Genomic DNA, 15,678 nt, shown 5'->3' on the forward strand with positions numbered 1-15,678 from the left:
GCTGAGGCCCCACTGCAAGGGTCTGGGAGGGCCTAGAAGGGCTGCCTCTGCTGTGGTAAGAGTTTTGGGCTCTTCTAGAGGGCAGGGGTTTGAGGAAGGCAACCCAGGTTGAGGGGTCGCCTCAGTCTGTCACCTGGGAACTTCCGAAGCTCGATTCCGGGCCCCATCAGAGATCCCGATTCCCTTATCTAGGTTGTCTCACAAGCAGGCAGGGTTTAGGACCACTGGGCAGGGCTGCTGTGTTAGGTCCTTTTACGAACATTCCCATTGACCAGATGGAGAAGCCAAGACTCAGGCGGGGAAGCTTGGTCAGACTCTGGCCTTTGCAGCACTGCCTCTCACTCAGTGTTGGCTCGCCTGTGGCACTGCTTTTCTGGGCCTGTTGATGGCCTTAGCCTGTGACAGGAAAACGTGCGGGAAGGGTTTAGACGGCTGCTGAGCCTGCCTGGGCCCCTCTGTGTGGTGTCAGGAGTTGACAGGCCTTTTGCCCTCCATAAGGCCTGACTTCTGGGGCCAAGGGCGGCTGAGGCCAGGGAGGAGTAAGCTCAGTCCTTGGGCTCCCCTGCAGGGCACTCCCTGTGTAGGTGGCATCTTTTGCAGAGTCCAGACCTTCCAGACTGGTGTCCTGAAGTTGGAGTGTCAGCAGGGAGGAGGTGCCTTCCAGATAATCTGATCCAGGGCTTCCCTGTCTTTTTCTGTTAGCATTTAGTCCTTTTCAGAGTGGAGGCTGTATTGCATCATAGTGATGGGCTGTGAGCCCCAGCAGTCTGGGTCGGTGTTGGCTCTGGTACTTCCTGGCTACATGTCTTGGGCAAGGGCCCCCTTGTTTTTCTTCTTTAAAATATATTTTTATTGATTTCAGAGAGGTAGAAACATCAATGATGAGAGAGAATCATTGGTCGGCTGCCTCTTGCACACCCCCTACTGGGGATGGAGCCCGCAACCCGGGCATCGAACCTGGGACCCTTCAGTCCACAGGCCGATGCTCTATCCACCGAGCCAAACCGGCTAGGGCCGTGGTTGGCAAACTGCGGCTCGCGAGCCACATGCGGCTCTTTGGCCCCTTGAGTGTGGCTCTTCCACAAAATACCATATGCGGGCGTGCATGTACAGTGCGATTGAAACTTCGTGGCTCATGCGCAGAAGTTGGTATTTTGTGGAAGAGCCAGTATTTTGTGGAAGAGCCACACTCAAGGGGCCAAAGAGCCACATGTGGCTCACGAGCCGCTTTGCCGAGCCGCAGTTTGCCGACCACTGGGCTAGGGCAAGAGCCCCCTTGTTTTTGAACCCTGTTATGTGAGCCACCCAGCAGGGGTCACAGGCCCAGGTGAGGCTAGGTGAGTTATGCAGATGAAAGTCTTAGCAGAGTCCTAGGAACAAGGTCAGCATTTGATACATGTTACTCATGGTGGTATTTCCAAATGGAACAGGTACAGCCTGTAGTCACCCAGAGAGGTGCGTGGGCTGTCAGATCCAGGCCTGAGACCCAGAGTCCCCTGCTGTGTTAGTCCAGCGCCCCTTTCACCTTGGGCCTTCTGTGGTCTCAGTGACCAACCTGGGGGCACCCGAGCACCTGAAAAACATCCTCTGAGGCCAGTTGCTACCACATACGCTGCCAGCTTCTCCTGGCCCTGGGTCCCACAGCCTAGGGACATGGCATCCAGACTTTGTGACCCCTCATCTGGCCAGTGGGCGCAGGGTCTGGGAGCTGGCTGGCTGGGTGCCTGGGAAGAGCGATCAGCCTCTCTGTCCTTCCCGGTCTGGGATGATGACATTCCGCCCCCACCCCGGCTGCCCCGGGCTCTTCGGCTGCCCTGGGCTCCTCCGAGAAATGGGGTCACAAGGCGAGGCCACTGGGGAAGGAGGTATTTCTGGCTGAGCAGGTGTGGCCTGTGCTGGCATCCTGGCAGCTGAGCCCAAGGTCTTTTCAGCTGCCCTGGCAGGAGCAGTGTGACTTCGATATTTTGGAAAGTGTAAGGGAAAGCGAGCCTAGAGTGCTGAGCTGCTGAGTGTGGCAAGTGCGCTCAAGCCTCCGCATTAGTGAAGTTGGTTAGGTAGCCGAGATGGGCCAGGCCGCCATCCTGCTGTGCCCTGTGGTGGCTGTGGGAGCTGAGTGCCTGGGCTGGCTGGCTGAAGGACCTGCTGGGTCATTTTCATTTTTGCCTGGAGTCCTAGGTTGCTCTGAGCAGGGTTTGCACCACTGCAGGCCTCTTGTGCCCCAGCTTTGGGAGAAGTTGTTGCCCACCAGAGCACACAGTCCTCTGCAGGTACTGCTGGGTGCTGCTACGCTGCCCAGCATGCCACAGCCCAGTTTAAGGGCCTTTTCCTGGCAGACAATCCCCTGTGGCATCCCAGAGAGCCTGCTGGAGGCAGGGTGTGCTGCCCTGTGCCACCTCTGTGTGTGGGCCACTGTAGAGCATGTCCTGGCTGGAGGTGCAGCCCCAGAACACTGTGTGGTTGCTGGTCTGGGCTCAGGCATTTGCATGACTTGGGTGCACTCTGCACCCTTTGGAACTTGGCTTCCTCATGGCTTCTGCTCCCTTGGCCACCGTAGGGACGAGGGAGGATGAGGAGAGGGGGCTGGGAAACTTGCCATTCCGGATCAATTGTCCTCATCCATAGCTGCCGGGCAGTCCCTTCTTAGGACACACAGCAGTTCCTGGTATAAAAGTGGGAGGTGTTAAATCCATGCTGACTTTCTGGCCTCTTCCAGTCCCTCGTCCAAGGCCCTTGAGGCCATGGAGCAGGGGTGGGCAAACTTTTTGACTCGAGGGCCACAATGGATTCTTAAACTGGACCGGAGGGCCGGAACAAAAGCATGGATGGAGTGTTTGTGTGAACTAATATAAATTCAAAGTAAACATCATTACATAAAAGGGTACGGTCTTTTTTTTTTAGTTTTATTCATTTCAAACCCCGGCTGCCATGGAGTCTGGTTTACTGGTGGGAGGAGCCTGGGAAGCACCAGGCTGGCTGTGTTTGTAAAGATGGCGAAGCACAGGCTCCTGGCTCCGGTGACCTGGGCTCTGGTGCCTGGGCCCTGTGTGTTGTGTTTGCCTGGTGGCTCATGCAGAGTGGAGCAGCATTACAAACAGCTCTTCCAACTTGGGCTCCTCCCACCGGCCTCCTACTTGCTCTTCCTGCTCATGGGGCTCAGATAGAAACCTCAGATTTCTCTCTCCTCTCATCTCCACATGCCAACAAATGATCAGCAGATCCTGTTTCCTCCACCTTCATAGTCTGTCCAGATTCCCCACTTCGCACCCCCATCCTCACCTCCATCCTGGTCTCCCAGTTCCCAGGTGGTACCTGTGAACACCTGAGTCAGGTTATGCTCCTCTTCTACTCATGAACCCTCCAGGCTCCTGCCTCACTCAGAGTAAAAGCCAGAATCCTCTCTGTGGCTCACAAGGCTCTGTAGGAGCTGCCCTTTTACTCCCCGTCTCTATGTCCTCCCAGTCTCCCCCTCACTCACTCTGCTCCGGCCGCGTAGCCTTCTTCCTGCTCCACAAACACGCCTGGCACCATTGCACTTGCCGTTCCCTCTGCCTGGAATACTTCCCCCCGAGATGTGTGCATGGTTTGTTCCCTCAGTTCCTCCTGGCCTTGGCTCAGATGCCCACCCTGAGGAAGGCCTTCCCTGATCACTCTGCCTAAAATGGCCACCCTCCCCACTCCTGATGCCCCACCCTTCCCATTCTGTTTTACTTCGCAACCCTGGGTGACACAAATCATGCCACTATTGTCTGCCCCTATCCCCTGCTTGCCGCCCCCCAGCACACAGACTGTAATGCAGGTCCCCTAGAGGCAGAGGCTTGGTTTTGTTCACTGCAGTTCCCAGTCATGGGAAGAAGGGGTGCAGGAATGAATGAAGGAGCCTCTTTGCTGGTAAGTGGCAGAGCTGGGGTTAGGGCTCGCTCTTTGGGTCCCTTCCTGGTCCCATCCTGTACTGGAATTGGGACGTGGAGTTGGGACCGGAGGACTGTGGAGCAAAGCTGCTGCGAGCACCCTTCCAGGATGTGGGACTGTGGGATGGAGCTGCTGCCACAAGGGGGCAGCAGAGATGTGGCAGCCTCCAGCGCTGGTGAACTGTAGTAAGACCCTAGTAGGGACTGCGGCAGAGGCCCCACCTCTTGTGCCACACGTGTCTTACTCTTGTTAGGGTTCTGCTCACTGTCAGCAGCTGGATGAAGCATCATTGCACCAACCCCCTGACGTTGATGTCCTGTAGATGGGCCCCTTGATGTCCGTGGTCAGGATTTGGGGACAAGAGGCCTGGCTCCCTGGTCAGCTGGCAGTGCTATTTCACTAGCATTGGTCTGCATTATATTTATCCTTTGTCAAACTTAATTCTAGGCTGGATATATTTATGTACTTTTTTGGGTGGTTATTATCTCTGTAAATCTTGCAGTAACCCTGTGAGATGGCAGGTGGGGGCAGCCTACTTTGTAGATGAGGAAACAGGTAATTTCAGGGCCTCACAGCCAGGAAGTAGGTGAGTCGTTGCTTAGGAGCCTTACACAGGTGTTTGCAGAGCACAGCTCCATGCTGGGCTATGTTCCGGGTGCTGGGAAACAACTGACAACCCAGTGGGAGGTAGATGGTAAATGTCTGGGGGTTGATATTTTATTTTTTTAAAAAAATATTTTTATTTATTTCAGAGAGGAAGAGAGAGATAGAAACATCAATGATGAGAGGGAATCATTGATTGGCTGCCTCCTGCACGTTGGGCTGAGCCCGCAACCCTGGCATGTGCCCTTGACTGGAATCGAACCTGGGACCCTTAGGTCCGCAGGCTGACGCTCTATCCACTGAGCCAAACCAGCTAGGGCAGGGGGGTTGATATTTTAAGCTGATGGTCAGGAAGGGCCTCCTCACTGCAAAGTCGTCTGAAGGTCTGAGGAGATAGGGGAGGAGCCCTGTGGGGTCTGGGGGAGAGTGTTCTGAGCAGCTGGAACAGCATGTGCAAAGTCCCGAGTCTCTCTTACGGTTGCATAACTATGCTCTTGTTCTGTCATCGCCAGACAGGGCCGACCCCTGGATCCTTGCCTCCCTGGCAGCTCTGGGCACTGGTGCTAGCTTGGAGCAGGTGCTCAGAAACCGCTCCCCTCTTTCTACTACTGCTACCTTGATCAGTAACATTTTTATTTCCACGAAGACAGTGAAGGCCAGGGGCCCTGCTGCTCCACAGTGGCTCTGGGTGCTCCTCTCTGGGTTGGGGAAGACCACAGGGTGGCTTCTGCTCGTCCCCTCCTGCGAGGTGGGCTGTGGTCTTGCCCCTTGTCCTCGCCACCCCCACACGCCTCTGCCACCTCGTGCTGCCACGAGTTGCTGTTGGCTGGGCCCCAGAATCTCAGCCTCTGGGTGAGAATTCTTCCCAGGCTAGTGGAATGTCATCGCATGCACCCCAGCCCGGGGTGCCTGCCCTGCCCTTGTCCTCTGTCCATTGTAGGCCATGGGGCCACACTCCCTGCCTGCAGCCATTGATGGACCTTGAGCCAGTGACCTCCTCACAGGCCTCACTTCATTCATCCATAGAGTAGAACATGTTGCCCTTTCCCAGCTCCTTCCCTCTGTGGGGGCAGGAAGGGCTGCCCCTGTGTTCCTCAGTAGGGCCCACCACTCCTTCGCTTTCTCCCCAGGGATGGGGCCTGGGCCTGCTGTCTTTTCTGTGCTCAGCAGTTGCCTGTGCCCTCTGACCTCAGTCCTGGGCCCTACCCTGGGCCCCTATCCCACTCTGGCCTCAGGGCTGGGCAGGCATGTGGTACATGTGTTTGTCTCTGAAGCATAGGGCATGGGAGGCATGCTTGGGCACAGAGCAGGGGGTAGGGGTGGCGCTGAGGTGGGGAGGGTTGCAGTTGGGGGGGTGAGCTCAGGGACTGAAGACGGGGAAGCACATGACAGGGCCCCCACCTTTAGGCCGTCAGTGTGGGTGGGGGAGGGGGTGAGGAACCTCTGCTGCTCCCTGCCCAGAGACCTTTGTTTGGATGGGTAATTGGGACTTGTTTGTTAGCCTTCCCACCTAAAAACTTTATTGAGATGAAATTCACATAACACAATACCCATTTAAAAGTGAAAAGTTTAGCAGCACTTAGTACATTCACAGTGTTGTACAACCACCGACCTCTTCTAGTTCCACAACTTTCCATCACCTCGAAAGGAGACCAGGTCCCCATTAGCTGATACTCCCCTTCCTCACTCCCCCAGCCCCTGGCAACTACCATTCTGCTTTTTGCCTATGGGATTTAACTGTTCTGGACATTTCATATACAAAGTGACCCCTTTGTGTCTGGCTTCTTTCACTTGGCAAAACTTTTTCCCCAACTAGCATAACTTTTTATTTTGAAATAATTATAGAGACACAAGGAGATGCAAAAACAGTACAGAGAGGTCCTCGGTCCCCCCACCCTCCCACCCCCAGGGCCTTTCAGACCTCTCTTGGGGTAAAGATGGCCTCTGGGCCCCAGGATTTGGGGCCAGGAAATGGGAAATGAGGACTGATCCTGTCGGGGTGGCCTGAGCTGGAGCAGCCCCCACCCTGGTGGGTCGGGCCCCTCGTGCTGCCCCTTGGGCTGAGCTTACCTCTGTGAGGGCTCAGTCTCTCCTGTCCTTTGGTCTTGGGCTGGCCTGGGCGCAGTGTGGCGGCTGCTGGGAGTATAGCCCCTCTCCTGGCCGCCCTCTCCTGCTGCCCAGCTTCCTCTCCCAGCAGCCAGTTGGGCCCCCGACGGCTGTCCTCTCCTCCTGGCCCTGGTCTCATGCCCGGTTGGGGGAGGGTAGAATTTTAGCCCTTCCCCAGCAGCTGGCAGGCCGGGAGAGGGCTGGTTGTATTTTAAGCTGTTGAGTGGTTCAGCAGGAACTCGGAGGCCTCTTTCCCCGGAGGCACGGTGTTGCCTTCCTGTGGACCACACCGGCTCTGAAGGCATGTGGGCACTGCCCGCCTGGGACCCAGCAACTATTAATATACCTGCAGCCACGGGGCAGGCACAGGGCCTGCCCAGGGCCCTGCTGTTCTAGCCCTTCCCGTACATTTGTGTGTGCCCCGTCCGTCTCCCATGAGTCCCCTTGGTGGGACTGGTACTCCAGGTGATGAGACCAGCTTTCTGTTTTTGGCCCCTCTGTTTGGCCTTGTTACCCCTGTGGCTCAGAGGGTTCAATAACCTGTGCCCAAGGCCACAGGGCCTGGCCGAGCTCTCTCTAGTGTGTGAACAATAGGCAGGTTGGCCAAGACGTCTTGGGTGCTGGGCCCTCTCCGACCGCAGGTCCATGGCCAGCAGGGAGCTGGGATCTCACCCCAGGCCATGTCCTTCCCTTCGTGGCAGCTCCACAGGCTTTGGGACACTGCGCGTCTGTCAGGCACCACGCTGACAGACACGCACTTCTCGTGCGTTGTCTCATGGGACCCTCCCAGCCCTGCTATGTGCTCCCCAGGCTGAGGCCCAGAAGAAGTGATTCTGTGGCAGGCCCAGATTCAGTCCCATGGACTGTCCACCACATCCCCTGCTTCTCTCACTGTCGTTGGGGTGTGTGTGAGGGGAACCCCTTCTTTCAAGGGCCTTGGGTGGGTGGCATGCCCTCAGAAAGCCTTGCGTGGGCCTTGCATGGGGTTTCGAGCCCTGTGCCTCTTCCCCACGCTGCCACTGACTGAGGGCCACCAGGGTGGGAAGGGTCCTCAGCACGTGTTGCCCAGTGGCCGACTTGGGGACAGACCCAGCCCTACCTGCCCCTGCTCGGTTTGAGCTCTGTGGCACGCAGGTCTTTCAGGACTGGCCCTGCCCACCGGGCCTCAGTGCTGCTCTTCCATGTCCGTGGTGTCTGCTTTGACCTGCGTGGAGTGGTGGGTCAGATCTCCCCTCCCTCCTGGAGCTTCTTCCCTCCCAGCAGCATCCCTCTGCTCTGCACTCTCTGGGGTTCAGGGAGATCGTGTGTGAAGTGGGTTGTGTGTTCTGGGCTTTGGGGATCTCAGGACCTGGGCAAGGCAGCTACGTTGGGCTTACATGATGGGAAGACGGCCCTGAAGGTGACCTTGAACATGGTCTGGGTGGATCTAGTGAAAATGTGTGGAGAGGGAGGTCAGGGAGGTGGGGCCAAGGCCTCATCAGCCCAGGCTGGGGTGCTTTCTGGAAACTTCCCGGTTTCTTTACCCTTTCCACACATAGAGGCTCTCTGCACCAATAACTCTGGAATCTGTCACCTCCCTGGGAACACAAATGCACAAGGGAAATAATCCGAGTGTCTCTCACAGCTCAGAAGGGGAAATGGATGATCTAGCTCTCGGATTCTCAAATAGCTGGGATTTCTCCAAGCCCAGTGAACTCTGCCGGCCTGAGCCGGGTGCCGGGATGTGGGCTGGCCTCTCTACCTCCTCCTCACTGGGTATGGGGGCCAGGAGACACCTCCATGCCTTCCTCTGGAGACCTCCCTACCCCCCAGTGCTCTTCGGGGGCTATGTCCACTTGAAAACCTCACTTTCAGGGTGACCCAGCCCCTGGGGGGCTGTCCCCGATCTGTGCCATGGCTCTTCAGGGGCTCAGTCTGGGAAGTTTTATATTTAGCTGGGCATGGCTGTAGGGCCACTCGGGTTACAGCTGCACAGAAGGTGGCAGTGCCAGGGCAGGCGTGGGCTCCTTTCCAGCGCCGCGGCAGAATTTGATCGCGTGGCCTGGCCCAGAGCGCTGTGCGTGGGGAGGTCGGTGGTGGGGCCTGACAGCCGGCAGCTTGGGCCACTGGCCTCGTGGGCAGAGCAGGGTGGCATGGACCTGAGTGTGAGCTTGGTGGCCCGGGAGGCCAGCCAGGGCCCTGGCCCCAGCCCTGGCTTAGGCCTCAATGGCCTGCCCCGGCCTGCACCCCCCAAAGTGGCCAAGAAACCTAAAAAGGGCGTTCTCTTCTTTGAGGTGGAGATTCTGGATGCAAAGACTCGGGAGAAGCTGTGTTTCCTGGACAAGGTAGGACCGCGGTGCCGGCTGCACTGGGTCAGGGTGCTGGGCCCATGACTCTTCCTTACGGGGCTCCTGACCCCAAGGGAGATGGGAGTGCTCCTCCAAACTGCTTGGGAGGTGCACATGAGGGGTCCTATCCTCAGGCCTGGGCCTGTCCCTGCCAGCTCGGGGTAGAGTGGGCAGCCCTGGCCGCTGGGTGTGGCCGGGACTTGGCCTCACAGTGCAAGAGGAGGTGAAGCAGCCTCAGTGGAGCCTGCAGGGCTTTGGGCTGGGAGGGGGTAGAATTGTAACCAGGCCAGGGGAAGGGACAAGCTGCTTGTCCCTTCCTAGGGGAGGTCTGGCCTGGACTGGGGGGAGATGTGGGTAGGGGTGGAGAGGAGAGGCCCAGCTTCTCCTGCTCAAATTGTCTCCCAGCTTGGCTGGGGGGCATCCTGGCTGCCTGGTAAATCTGGGCCCTCAGGCCCACTGCCGTCCCCACTCTGACAGGCCCTTGCTGCTCCTCTCGGCCGTGTGGGTCTGGGGCTTGGACCCCAACCTTCCCCACTCCCATAGCAGCTACCCAGGCCCCCATCCATCCCCACCTCAGCAGGAAGGATCCTGGATCAGGGGTCCTGGCTCCCCCCAGGGCTGACTTCCCTCCGGCCCGTGCTTCCCTCAGGTGGAGCCCCATGCCACCATCGCAGAGATCAAGAACCTTTTCACTAAGAGCCGTAAGTCCAGGGCCCAGCCACACTGCCTCCTGCAGCCCCTCTGGGCAGGGGCCTCTGGGTGGGACCCCTCCTGGCAGCCTCTCCCCCCAGGGTCTGCAGAGATGCCCATAGTGGAGCCCAGGACTTTCTGGGCTTGCCTGTTGCAGCGCCCCCGTGTGGCCACTGGTAGGAATGCCCTTGCTTGGTTTTCGGAAGGACAACATCCTGCTTCTGCCAGTGCTCTTCCGGGCTGTGTCCTGGAGCCACACAGGCCACAGAGGCCTTGTTCTCGGTTGGAGGAGCCGTGGGGTCCTTGGGCCGCACTAGGCTGTTTGCTGTGACGCCCTGCTCTCCCCGCAGATCCGCAGTGGTACCCTGCCCGCCAGTCCCTCCGCCTGGACCCCAGTGAGTACAGCTGTTGCTTGACCACCCCTGGGCACCCCGGTGGCATTGGGAGGCCTGGGTAGCTCCTGAGCTGTGGCCTGCCTCTCTGCAGAGGGCAAGTCCCTGAAGGATGAGGACGTTCTGCAAAAGCTGCCTGTGGGCACCACAGCCACACTGTACTTCCGGGACCTGGGGGCGCAGATCAGCTGGGTGACGGTGAGTCCTGCCCCTTCTACTACAGCCTCCTCTCCCATCAGCCACATTGGGGTGACTCACCTGCTCGTCTTCCCAGGTCTTCCTGACAGAGTACGCGGGACCCCTTTTCATCTACCTGCTCTTCTATTTCCGGGTGCCCTTCATCTATGGCCACAAATATGACTTCACGTCCAGCCGGCACACGGTGGTGCAGTGAGTGGGTCAGGGTGGGAGGGGGTGATGGGGGGTGGGGAAAGGCCTGTGGATCGGCCCCTCTGAGCCAGCTCTCCTCCCAGCCTCGCCTGCATCTGCCACTCATTCCACTATGTCAAGCGCCTACTGGAGACGCTCTTCGTACACCGCTTCTCCCATGGCACCATGCCCTTGCGCAACATCTTCAAGGTAAGGCCCCCGGCCTAGTGTCCCAGGCCCACCCACCCTAGCCCCACCCTCGCAGGACCCAGCTCTCTCTGCCCACACCCTTTGGGGTGGACCCCCCCTCCCCAGACCCCGCCCTCCACTGGGCCAGGCCCCATCGTGGCCCTGCTCCCTTTCAGAATTGCACCTACTACTGGGGCTTCGCTGCGTGGATGGCCTATTACATCAACCACCCTCTCTACACGCCCCCCAGTAAGTGGCTTTGGGACCCTGCTCCTCCTGTGAGCCCCCACCCCCCACCAGGCTCCTCTCATAGGCCTCCCCTCTGGCTTTCTTTTCAGCCTATGGAGCTCAGCAGGTTAAACTGGCACTGGCCATCTTTGTGGTAAGCAGGCAGGCTGGTATGTGTGATGGGGTGGAGGGAGTCTGGGGGGCTCTGGGCTGACCCTGCTCCTCTGACAGATCTGCCAGCTGGGCAACTTCTCCATCCACATGGCCCTGCGGGATCTGCGGCCAGCTGGTGAGTGGTCTCCTCTGGGCAGGGGGTGGGCAGGCTGGGCCAGGGGGTCTCACTCACCCTTCCCATCCTGCCTGTCAGGATCCAAGACCAGGAAGATCCCATACCCCACCAAGAACCCCTTCACGTGGCTCTTCCTACTGGTGTCCTGCCCCAACTACACCTATGAGGTGAGGGCCTGTCCTGCTCCCCTCTCCCTCATGGGGCTTCAGGTTCCATGTGAAGGGCTCAGTCCCTGGAAATAGAGTCTCGGCCCTGGGGCTCGCCAACATTTCCGAGGCGGGGAGTGGGGAAGAATCGGGTTGCCTGGCCAGCAGTTGCTTTTGCAGTTTGAACTTGAGAGCATCTGGAGATGCAGACTGTGGCCCCGGGGGGTTGGGAGTTGTGTAAGGCTGGGCTTGTGGCTGTTGATGGCTGAGGGGCATGTGCCCCCCCCCCCCCACCCCCAATAGCTGGCCTGCCCTCATCTCCGCCCTGTGCCCACAGGTGGGGTCCTGGATAGGCTTTGCCATCATGACGCAGTGTCTCCCAGGTGAGCCCACTTCCCCCCCTCAGCTGGGCCCTGCCCCACTCGGCGCCATGCACCCTCCCTAACCCCCTGCTCTGCTCTGCAGTGGCCCTCTTCTCTCTGGTGGGCTTCATCCAAATGACCATTTGGGCCAAGGGCAAGCACCGCAGCTACCTGAAGGAGTTCCGAGACTACCCACCCCTGCGCATGCCCATCATCCCCTTCCTGCTCTGAGTCGCCTGCCTCCACCAGCTCCTACAGTCAGGCTCTCGGGAGCCGGGCTCTTGTACCCCACTGTGTCCTCCTGGGGGAGGAATGGGGTACACTGCTCTCCAGCACCTGGAATAAAATCTGCCTGCCCAGCTGGACTCAGACTCAGTGTGTTTCTTCGGGGGGTTTGGGGACCAGTAGACCACAGGAATAGGCAGGGCATGGGCTGAGGGCCTGGAGGCTTTTATTTCTCCCCTTGTCCAAGGGTGGTGGGTGGGCCCCACTACACGGCCACCTGGCTGGACTCCTGGCTTCTGGCCAGATCTGCCTCCCTCTGCTCCCGCCGCTTCTTCCGCTGGAGCAGCCGCCGCTCGCGCTCAAACTCCTTCATTCGCTTCACATAGCTATGGGCAGAGCATGAGAAAGGGCGTTACAGCTCCCTGGCCTGAGTTGGCCCCCCCTTAGCCCTGGGAAGCCAACAACGGGGCTGGAACTCCACCCCAGAGCACTCTGGGAGGCCTTGGAGACCTGGGCCTCTGGTTTAAGTCTGGGGTCTGCCCCCTCTCTGCCCCTCTGGTGGACACCAGTGAGCCCTGGGCCTCCTACCTGGAACCCTGGCTTGGCTGATCCTCCAGGTGGCCTCAAAGATGCCTGCCCCTCCTGACCCTTCCCCTGCCTCCACCCAACAGACCCCCTGAGAGCCTTTTTCAACTAAGGCTCAAAACTCAGGTTTTCACTGTCTTTGCCTCAAGATCCTTGGGCTGAGGGTAGGTGGGGGTGGGGAGTGAGGGATAGGGGTGGGTCTGGGGCTCACTCGAGGTGCTCGCAGTAGTCCCAGTCGTGCTGCTCGTGTTTGCAGGCCAGGAAGTTGGGGAAGCTGTCGCGCTTGCATTTGAGCAGCCGGATAAGGTAGTGAGCGCAGTAGTCTCGCTGCTGGAGCACCAGCTGTGCATCATTCATCTGCTGCTGCGTGGCCACCATCTCTGTGGGGAGGGAGAGGGAGGGACTCAGCCAGGGTGGGCTTTTGGGCCCCTAACTTCTGGAGGTTCCCATGATGCCCTGAGTCTAGGGAGACCCAGCCGGCCCACGTGCAACCAGGAGTCACAGCTCAGACCCGCCCCCCACAGGTCAACTGTGTGGCAGCAGGTGACTGGCGTCCTCTGATGGAGGCAGATGGAGTGTCCTTTTCTCATTTGTTGAAAGGCAACCTGGACACTGAGGCCCAGACAAGGGAAGAGTCCCCGTCTCCCCATCACACCAAGCACCTCAGCATCCACATGGATCCTCATCGCCCCAGACAGTCCCACCCTGCAGAACCCACTTTCTCCCAGCGCTCCCCTCTGCCGGGCATAACCAGTGTGGGGGCTGGGGTGACCTGGACCCCAGCTGTGCCCTCTCACCAGAGTGTGGCCTCTCGGAAATTCAGTTTCCTCCCCTCAGGAGTGGACTAACAGTCCCCACTCCTAAGTCAACTGAGTGAGCATGAAGGAACGGATGTAGGTGCTCAGTGCCTCCTTCAGTGAGGCTGAACTAGCCACTGGACTGGCACCCCATCCACCTGGCAAATCTGAGCTGGGACCAAGTCAACCTTCAGGGGGCTGATGGGGGCCTTAGAAGTCTGGGTGCACACTCCATGCCGGCAATCTCCCAGCTCCCTGCAATCTTCCCCACTGGCGTCTCCCCTCTGCTTCTGAACCCCGTGCCTCTGCCTCCTTCAGGCCCTGGTCCTCATCTCCTGTCCCTGCACAGAACCCCTGGCTTCCACACTCCGCACAGCCCTGCCCACACAAGGCTCTCACAAGGGCACTGAGACTCCAGGACACTGCCCTTCCTTAGCTGCTTTCTTGAACATTCTCTTCCCCTGGCTCTCCCCTCCCCAGGTTTCCTCCCATCTCTGTGGCTTTGGCTTCCTGAGGTTCTTGCTGAGAGCTTTTGCTCCTTTTAATCCATGGCTTCCATCACCACCCGATAGACCGTTAAGCCCCTACTCGGTACCCCCACCCTCACCTTGTCTGAGCGCCAGGCCCATAATCCACCTGTAGCCCCCCCTGCTGGTTTCCATGGCAATGTGACTGCAACTTGAACCTGGCATAATCAGTCAGCAGTTAGGATTTATGGGGTAACTGTTAGGGATCCTGCTCTTGGAGGGAGACACAGTACAAACAGGTGGAGCCAATGTCACAGAATGTCCAGAATGCTAAGCATTGGAAAATAAAGCAAGGGAGAGAGAGGCAGTGTTGGAGGTGGGTCACAATTTTGGTGAAGGGATCCTTTAGAACAGTGGTTCTCAACCTTCTGGCCCTTTAAATACAGTTCCTCATGTTGTGACCCACCCATAAAATTATTTTCGTTGCTACTTCATAACTGTAATGTTGCTACTGTTATGAATCGTAATGTAAATATCTGATATGCAGGATGGTCTTAGGCGACCCCTGTGAAAGGGTCATTCGACCGCCAAAGGGGTCAGGACCCACAGGTTGAGAACCGCTGCTTTAGAAAGTGGCATCTGAAAGTGAGGGAATGAGACATGAAGACCCCTGGGGGCAGAGCATTCCCAGTAGGGGAACAACAGGTGCAGAGGCCTTAAGGTGAGGGGACAGGCCTCGGGATGCCCCAGGGATTCTGGATTGAGCATGTGGTCTGAGTGTGGGCTTGCTGAGTGCAAGATGCTTGTTAACACTGTGGAGAGATGCCAATCAGGCAGCGGGGTCCATGAGTCTGGGGTTCAGGGTCAAGGCCCAGCTGGAAGTAAAAACTTGGGAGCACTGGGACACAGAAGGCATTTGAAGTTAGGGAACTAGCAGAGAACCCCAGGGAGTGAGTGGAGACCCTCACTACTCCCTGCCCCCAATATTTACGATACAGGGAGTAGGGTTGGATCAGTGAAGAAGCCCACATTGAGGTGGGCAGGAGTGGGGGGATCCTGGCAGCCGGGTGAGGAAGGGCTTCCATGAAGAGGCAGCGATCAACTCTGCCTGGCACTGCTGCAGTGGGGTTAGTTGGAACTGGGAATTGACAGTGGGTATAGCAATAGTGTGTGCGACAAACTTGATCAGAGCTCTTGCAGTGAAGTGGAGAGATAGCTGGAGGAGGAGGGGGTCCAGGAGGGGATTGAAAACAGTCAAAGTAACTATTGTATTTGCATGTTGATGGAAAAAACAATGTTGCAACAGAAAGGGAGAATGATAGGGGTGCCCGTGGATAGGGGAGAGGATGGGATGGAGGTCACAAGGGGTTTTCTGGAGCAGGGTCAGATCATCTGAAGTGACAGCAGAGGAGTGCCCGGAGCCATGAGAGCTCTTTTGACAGTTTCTATTTTCTTTTAAAAATATGTTTTTGTTGATTTTTTTTAGAGAGAGGAAGGGAGAGATAGAAACACCAATGAGAGAGAATCATTGATCAGTGCCTCCTGCACACCCCCAACTGGAGATGGTGCCTGCAACCCAGGCATGTGCCCCAACCAGGAATCAAACCGTGACCTCCTGGTTCACAGGTGGACATTCAACCACTGAGCCACACTGCCGGACTCCATTGATTTTTAGAGAGTGGAAGGGAGGGGGAGAGACAGAGAAAAACATTGATGTGAGAGGCACACTGATTGGTTGCCTCCTGCACATGCCCGACCAGGACCAGGATCGAACCTGCAACTTGACTGGAATCGAACCCGAGACCCTTCAGTGTGTGGGCCAACGCTCTAACCACTGAGCCAAATAGGGAAACAGCTTCTATTTTCTTAATAAGAGAATTCGTGACTAGCTGAAAGGAGGTACTGGAGTCAGAGAGAAGGCACGGGACACTCATCTAGGAGGGAGGGGGCGTGGGAAGGGGCAGGGAATGTATCAGGAAAGCCAGCAGCACGAA

At 57.8% G+C, this 15,678-nt stretch overlaps 2 protein-coding genes across 6 annotated transcripts in view; one reads left to right on the plus strand and one right to left on the minus strand.

The window, feature by feature from the left end:
* TECR (trans-2,3-enoyl-CoA reductase) overlaps nucleotides 1-11,975 on the plus strand; it is a 49,160-nt gene extending 37,185 nt beyond the window's left edge. For 3 of the 5 annotated variants that reach the window (XM_023763937.1, XM_023763938.1, XM_006100336.3), the window contains exons 2-13: nucleotides 8,892-8,942; nucleotides 9,595-9,646; nucleotides 9,986-10,030; nucleotides 10,122-10,225; nucleotides 10,302-10,417; nucleotides 10,501-10,606; nucleotides 10,762-10,834; nucleotides 10,924-10,967; nucleotides 11,045-11,102; nucleotides 11,181-11,269; nucleotides 11,586-11,631; nucleotides 11,714-11,975. In XM_023763937.1, coding sequence (XP_023619705.1) covers nucleotides 8,892-8,942; nucleotides 9,595-9,646; nucleotides 9,986-10,030; nucleotides 10,122-10,225; nucleotides 10,302-10,417; nucleotides 10,501-10,606; nucleotides 10,762-10,834; nucleotides 10,924-10,967; nucleotides 11,045-11,102; nucleotides 11,181-11,269; nucleotides 11,586-11,631; nucleotides 11,714-11,841 — 912 coding nt within the window. In that variant the 3' untranslated portion in view covers nucleotides 11,842-11,975. Of the gene's footprint in view, nucleotides 1-8,728; nucleotides 8,943-9,594; nucleotides 9,647-9,985; nucleotides 10,031-10,121; nucleotides 10,226-10,301; nucleotides 10,418-10,500; nucleotides 10,607-10,761; nucleotides 10,835-10,923; nucleotides 10,968-11,044; nucleotides 11,103-11,180; nucleotides 11,270-11,585; nucleotides 11,632-11,713 lie in introns of those variants that run through there. The other 2 variants (XM_023763936.1, XM_023763939.1) reach the window with 2 other exon arrangements.
* A 63-nt stretch (nucleotides 11,976-12,038) lies between these two features.
* Nucleotides 12,039-15,678, minus strand: part of NDUFB7 (NADH:ubiquinone oxidoreductase subunit B7) — a 5,264-nt gene continuing 1,624 nt past the window's right edge. Inside the window, exons 2-3 of the mRNA XM_006100338.3 lie at nucleotides 12,632-12,800; nucleotides 12,039-12,221 (exon numbers count right to left, since the gene is read on the minus strand). Of these exons, the coding sequence (XP_006100400.1) occupies nucleotides 12,101-12,221; nucleotides 12,632-12,800 (290 nt within the window). The 3' untranslated portion in view covers nucleotides 12,039-12,100. The remainder of the gene's footprint in view (nucleotides 12,222-12,631; nucleotides 12,801-15,678) is intronic.

Source organism: Myotis lucifugus, unplaced genomic scaffold (genome assembly GCF_000147115.1).
Source record: "Myotis lucifugus unplaced genomic scaffold, Myoluc2.0 scaffold_310, whole genome shotgun sequence".
Lineage (NCBI taxonomy): Eukaryota > Metazoa > Chordata > Mammalia > Chiroptera > Vespertilionidae > Myotis > Myotis lucifugus.